The 7165-nt window shown below is 44.0% G+C and overlaps 1 protein-coding gene across 1 annotated transcript in view; it reads left to right on the top strand.

Annotated features, from left to right (window-relative positions):
• Positions 1-500: 500 nt before the first annotated feature.
• Acad9 (acyl-CoA dehydrogenase family member 9) overlaps positions 501-7165 on the top strand; it is a 47973-nt gene continuing 41308 nt past the window's right edge. The window contains exons 1-2 of the mRNA XM_012950798.2: positions 501-752; positions 5487-5580. Coding sequence (XP_012806252.2) covers positions 603-752; positions 5487-5580 — 244 coding nt within the window. The 5' untranslated portion in view covers positions 501-602. The remainder of the gene's footprint in view (positions 753-5486; positions 5581-7165) is intronic.

Raw genomic sequence — 7165 nt, 5'->3', positions numbered from 1 at the left:
TATTCTGGAGCCAAATATGAGTGACCATGGCCTGGGAAGAACACAGATTTAGTTTACTTCGAATTCCATGTTCCAATATATTAACAATTTCATGAAGGTTTTACGTTACAGAAAAGAAAGTCAAATACAGTGGCTGACCATTTCTCCATCATAGGCTTCAGATGCTATCTGATGGTATTTTTAGTCCTTGGGTTGGAGGAAGCTGCTGGTCTGTGTGGTCAATAAGTGGCTATTGGGCTAAAGCTAGTCCAAGGTAATTAGGCTGGCTCTTTCCCTCGTTTTCGCCACTAGAAAGCCCAAACATGGAGACATTTTGTGTCCAGCTTCAAGAGGGTGCTGAAGATGGAACTTGAGAAGGAAGGCTCACTGCTGAGCCATGGCACCGGGCTTCTGCCAGGGTGCTCCGCGCCAGGGAACTTCCAGCCCCGAGCCGGGTGGCGCTTGCGCAGTACGGCCAGTACTGCGCAGGGCGTGTTTGAGCTGCAAAGCGCGGGACGGTTCCTCCGGCGCGGGTCGATGGCGTCATCCGACAGCGCAGTTCCCCAGCATCTTTAGGGCTCCACGAGCAGCTTCTGGAATCCTCCTGATCTGACCTGGGACGTATGGCTGGTCTCGGGCTGTTCGTGTGCCGGGCAGCAGCGGCACAGGCTTGCCGGGTGCTACGTGTCTTTGCCACGAGCCGGAGCCCGCTGCACACTGGCCCGCAGAGCCGCGCATTCGCCAAGGAGCTCTTCCTGGGTAACATCGAGCAGGTAGGCGATTCCTGGCTGCTCTGCTTCCGTGGGTGCAGCTTTGTCAACTCTGAATCTGCGGGACAAACACCCTCTGGTTTATTCTTTGGAAGATGTAGCTTGAATAGTGTCAGCGCTCTCTCTTTTAAGTATTTTACTAAGTTGTTCAGGTAGGCCTTGAACTTCTGATCCTCCTGCCTCTGTATCTAGAATGTTGTGATTACAGGCGTGCACTGTCTCACCTACCTTTCTTCTTATCAGGGCAATTGGGCAGATTCCAGAGATGATTACGAAGACACCTGCCACCTGTGTGATTCCTAAACACACTTCATCTTTTGCTGTTTCTCAGGTCTCCTTTCAAGAACTGTCGGATTTGCTTCTGTAGCTGAGCCCCGTTTCACTCTGCCATTGGAGTGACATAAATCTAGCTTGGCTCCTTTCTCATGCAGTCCTTTTCAGAAATCTTAGAACTCAGCCAGTAGCAAATGCTTGGCTGTGACACGCTTATCACAGTCTTTGAGTGCACTCCTTTTAGCTTTAAGGTAGAGCTAATGTCGAATTGCTGTGGAGCTTCATAGAGCATGAAATTCTTTGGTACTGTGCGGCCAAAGGGAAAATGCTGGCTTCAACATGGCCTTGAGCTAGTCACGTTACTTTTTTGCCTCGTGCTTCAGTTTATAAAATAGGGGTGAGCGCTGGGAAATGGAACCAGCCTAGATGTCCCTCAACTGATGAGTGGATAATGAAGATGTGGCACATTTATACAATGGAGTTCCACTCAGCGGTAAAGAAAAATGAAGTTATGAAATTTGCAGAAAAATGGATGGACCTGGAAAGTATTATACTAAGTGAGGTAACCCAGGCCCAGAAAGCCAAGCGCCACACGTTCTCTCTCATATGTGGATCCTAGCTACAGATGATTGGTCTTCTGCATGAGAAGGAAAATACTTAGTAGCAGAGGCCAGTAAGGTAAAAAGGAGACATAAAGGGTAGAGAAAGGAAGGGAAGAGGATACTTAATAGGTTGATATTGTATGTATGTAATTACAATGATTGTAATGGGGAGGTAATATGATGGAGAATGGAATTTCAAATGGGAAAGTGTGGGGGTGGGGAGGGAGGGAATTACCATGGGATATATTTTATAATCATGGAAAATGTTAAAAAAAATAAAATAAAAAAAAATAGGGGTGAGCATAGTACTACTCCCTTCTAGAGGTGAAGCAGAGTACTATTTTGCCGTGGCCAAAATGTATGCTAGTCCTATGTTTAGGTCATTCTTCTCATGTTGTCAGACTGAGCACTTAAGCAGAAGCAGAGACTCAAGCTAAGAGTGGTGACCCTGCTAGAAAGTTTAGAGCTGGCATTTTAAAGTATGGGAACCATTTTCCCCAGAACCTGGATCTGCGCGTGCTGTGTCATGAATGAAGAACAAACTCAAATCCTTTACACTTTTATCCTTTTTTTTTTTTTTTTTTTTTGGTTTTTTGAGGTAGGGTCTCACTCTGGTCCAGGCTGACCTGGAATTCACTATGTAGTCTCAGGGTGGCCTTGAACTCATGGTGATCCTCCTACCTCCCTTGTTCTGGGATTAAAGGCTTGTTCACTTTTTAAACCTCTGGCCACACCTGCCCTATCATTGATCTGAACTGTCTGTTTTACTGAGGTCATCAGTTCAGCCAGTAAGAATCCCAGCAGTTCCCCCAGGCTATCTGTAATCCATTACCAGTAATGAGCTCCTAGCAGAGGCCATTCTGATCATTAGACCCCCAACCTTCTCACTTATTCAAGGACAATTCTTCTCATCTACATCTGTTGTAGACCCTTCTACTGGATCTTGAATCTATGCTATCAGGCATTGTCCTGAGTCATGAAAGTCAGTAGAGACTTCCATGTTGTCAGATCTGAGGAATTTTTTTCTCAGTTCTACTCCTACCTGATTCATCACTGGCATTTGATACAGATAAGCACACCCTGTCCTGAACATAATTTAGGTGCCCAGCTTCTGGCAAGCAGGCTGTTCCTTTGCTTGGTTCAACTTATAGACATTGACCAAGGTTTTGTCTTGTCCACTTGGAATTGGAAAGGTTTTTAATTTTTTTGTTTTGGGGTGTGTTGTTTATTATGGGGTGCTTTTTGTTCACTGAAGCTCTATCCCAGAACTCAAGATCCTCCAGTCTTATATTCCCCTCTAAGTGCTAGGGTTACAGGTGCCCACCACACCCAGCAAAGTTAAAATTTTCTAAGGCTCAGTCTGTGGACCTCTTGTTCACTACATTCATCCCTTTGAAGACCTAATTTGATGTCCTGGCTTTAAATGCCCACTTATATCCATATGATCCAGATTTATTTCTCCAACTTGGACTTAAAGAGTTTAAACCTTGCTGCTCAGAAGCTTCACTTAGATGTCTCATAAGCATTTCTAATTCACATTTTTGAAAATTCACTTGTGGTCTGCACCCAGATATGCTTCTCCCAGCAGCCTTTATCACAGATAATGGCAGCTCTGTAGTTCTACTTGTTCATCCAATGTCGTCTTATTGTCATATTTCTCTTATGCTCCTAGTCCACATTGAACTCTACAGCAAGTTGTTCTTGCTTTATTTTTCATTTTATAGTTACATTCTGACCATTCTTAGGTAGCTTCACTGCTACCCTTTGAATCAAGCAAACATTTCTCACATTTCAGGGCCTTAGGTGGGTCAATGACAGTCTCAGAATGCAGAGAGATCATCCCAGTCATGCAGGACTATGCCTGCCATACTACCCTTAGTTGGACCTGAAGCTGCTACAGAGGCAAGTTGGTTGAATAGTTAAAGTTCATGTGACATTACTAATAGATAGTTACAGCCACTTGGTTTGTATGTGTTTTGTATATTTGGCTTCTCCAGAAGATTTACTTGAATAACAGGTTCCACTATTCTACCAGTATGAAAGTTGTTCATTGACAGTGAGCACTCTTCCCATGGTGTGATCCACAGTTATCAGTAAGATCTTCCTTCATGACCAGGATCTTTTTCTTTAGCAGTTATTTCATCCCCCCACCCCCACCCCAGGTAGGGTTTCACTCTAGCTCAGGATGACCTGGAATTCACTATGTAGTCTGAGGGTGGTCTCGAACTCGCAGCAATCCTCCTACCTCTGCCTCCCAAGTGCTAGGATTAAAGGTGTGTGCCACCGTGCCTGGCCTTTTTATTTAAAATTAGGATTTCACACTACCCCTGGCTAGCCTGGCACTCGCTGTGTAGCCCAGGCTGACCTAGAATTCACTGCAATCTTCCTACCTCAGCCTCCTGAGTGCTGGGATTAAAGGTATGTGCCACCACACTTGGTAGCAGTTACCCTTTTATTATGGCTGAAGGTTGGCTGGTTACTACCTAGATAGTGAGGTGCTGATAGATATAGGCAGATTGCCTTGAACCATTTTCTCTTTTGGATAGAGACCTCGAAGCCACTATTCCTTGGGCCAGAGATAAACAAACAGATTTGGGCATGTTGTTAGAGTGGAACTTGGCTTTCCTTCTGGATAAAGGAAGGTGGAAGGCTCTTTTGTGGTTAAAAAGGAACAACAAGAGAGGTAGGACTGGCATCTTGTGGCCTGTCCCTGTTCAGCAGCTGTGGGTCCAAAGCTGTATCCTCATGTCATGCAAATTTAGGGATGGCTTTAGCTCAGTTGGCCATAGAGCTCAGGCTTCATAGAATTATTTCAAGGGCCAACGAGGAGCACTGGCTGGCTGGGCACTAGAGACTGAAAGCCAAGTCATTCTCCAGGCCAAGAAAATAGATGGGAGCAAAGCTGGACCTGCATACATATGTAGTTACTTCATGCCCCAGGATCTGTATATGTCCTTTCTGACTCTCACAGCTGCCTTTTTTGTTTGTTTGTTTATTTGAGAGCAACAGAGAGAGAAAGAGGTAGGCAGAGAGAAAGAATGGGTGCACCAGGCCCTCCAGTCACTGCAAATGAACTCCAGACACGTGTGCCCCCTTGTGCATGTGGCTAACATGGGTTCTAGGAAATAGATCCTCGAACCAGAGTCCTTATGCTTCACAGGCAAGCGCTTAACCACTAAGCCATCTCTCCAGCCCTCACAGCTACTTTTTAAGATGAGCAATATTATGTGTAATGTAGGAGAAAACAGCAATCAGCGCTGAGAAAAACCATGTGAGTTGCTGAAGTCATACATATGAGGAGTGGCTACTGTCAGGTTGATGTGGTCTTGTCCCATGATCATGCTACTTCACATGGTCAGCACAGGCACATGCGAGACAGCTGTTGGAAGGGACAGGCCTGATAACTACAGTGTGCTTTTGTTCTTCTCAATGGCAGGTGTGGGTCCAAAGCTTTTGAGCTTACACTGCCACTGGTATAGTTCCCATTTTAATGAACAGCTTTCATACGCGCTGTCTCCTAGGAGTCTCACACGAACCTTGAGTACATGTGACATGTGCATTTTGAGGGAGAAAATGAAAGTGCTACTGGGACCTATCAGCTTCAGAATTAGTATATGGGATAGTCCTCACCACTTGTTATTCATGAAGAAACTGATGAAAGTCAGGATTCAGCCTGCTTTGTGGGGTGAAGTCTGAGACTCAAGCTCTGTACCTGAAGCATCTTGTGCATCTGCTTTATGCATCCTTCAGGTCACATCCTACTGGCCAGATATAGCATATAGCACTTTATTTTCCCCTTTGGATAAATATTAACACAGTAACATAGTGGGAAGTTACTTAAGTAAATGTTTTTCATTTTTAGAAAGGAGTTTTCCCATTTCCAGAGGTTAGCCACGATGAACTCAGTGAAATCAATCAATTTATAGGACCTGTGGAAAAACTCTTTGCTGAAGAAGGTATGTTGAATTTTCTTTACCATTGCCCATTTCCATTTTGAAGACAATTGGGTAGAAGCTCTGTGTGTGTGTGTGTGTGTGTGTGTGTATGTACGTGTGTGTATGAAGCCATCTTATCATTATGCATCACTATAAGTTAGAAACTCATGATATTGGCTTTCAGGAATTATCCCAATTTCTATTTCGTTAAAAGATATCTACTTCGATTCTACTGATCTTTTCTTTTTATAGAAAATGGATATCTTTTAAGTGTTTCTAAGGTATGGCAAGTAAAAACTTATGTGAAATACAATAGAAATTAATAGCTAAAAAATAAGATGAAAGCATCCAAGGCCATGCAGTTCAACTCCATGGCCTGCCCTTTCCTTTAGTTTCTTCATATGTCTTTTAAAGAATGCAACTTTTGGCCTGGGATCATAGCTCAGCAGTTAAAAGTGCTTGCTTGCAAAGCCTGCCGGCCTGTATTGACTCCACAGTACCCATGTAAAGCCAAATGCACAAAGTGGCACATTTTTCTGGAGTTCGTTTGCAGTGGCAAGAGATGTGCCCATACTCTTTTCTTTCTTTCTCTGTCTCCATCTCTCTTTTCACACACACAAACAATACAAATGTCTTTTTTAAAAGAATGTAAGTTTTAGCCAGGCATGGCGGCATATACCTTTAATTCTACCACTTGGGAGGCAGGGGTGGGAGGATTGCCGTGAGTTCGAGGCCACCCAGAGACTACATAGTGAATTTCAGGTCAGCCTGACCTACAGTGAGACCCTCCCTTGGGGGGTAGCGCCAAAAATTAAAAGAATGTAAGTTTTTTTTCTTTTGTAATTTGTACTTTTAGTATTTTATGTGAGAAATCTGCCAGACCCATGATGATTTTCACCTAGTTCAGGTGTCCCAACCCACAGCCCAGGACAGCTTTGTTGTATCATAATGTCATGCAGAATGAATTTCATAATTTCTTTTTTTTTCTTACTTTTGACTAGAATTCCAATGTGCATATGACCCATATCTTCATTAACCATTCATTCACTGATGGGCATGTGGGCTGATTCCATTTCCTAGTTATTGTGAATAGAGCAGCAACAAGCATGGCTAATTTTATCTCTATTGTAGAGTCTTGAGGGCAATGTGCCCAAGAGTGGTATAATAGCTGGGTCAAATAGTAGATCTATTGAGATTTTGTGTATGTGTTTTATTCCCCATACCCTCTCCCCCCCCCCCCCCCCAGGTATGGTCTCATTTTAGCTCAGGCTGACCTGGAATTCACTGTGTAGTCTCAGGGTGGCCTCGAACTCACAACGATTCTCCTACCTCTGCCTCCCAAGTGCTGGGATTCAAGGTGTGCACCACCACACCTGGCTCTACTGAGATTTTTGAGGAATTTCCATACTGACTTACATAGTGGATATACAAGTTTACATTCTCACTGTTGCAGTCAGGTTCACATTGCTGATAGAAATCACCCAACCAAGAGAAGCTTCTGGGAAAAAGAGGTTTATTTTGGTTTACAGACTCGAGGGGAAGCTCCACAATGGCAGAGGAAAATGATGGCATGAACAGAGGGTGCACATCACCCTCTGGCCAACAT

Source organism: Jaculus jaculus, chromosome 12 (assembly GCF_020740685.1).
Source record: "Jaculus jaculus isolate mJacJac1 chromosome 12, mJacJac1.mat.Y.cur, whole genome shotgun sequence".
NCBI classification, from domain to species: Eukaryota; Metazoa; Chordata; class Mammalia; order Rodentia; family Dipodidae; genus Jaculus; species Jaculus jaculus.
This window is presented reverse-complemented; position numbering and strand designations above follow the sequence as displayed.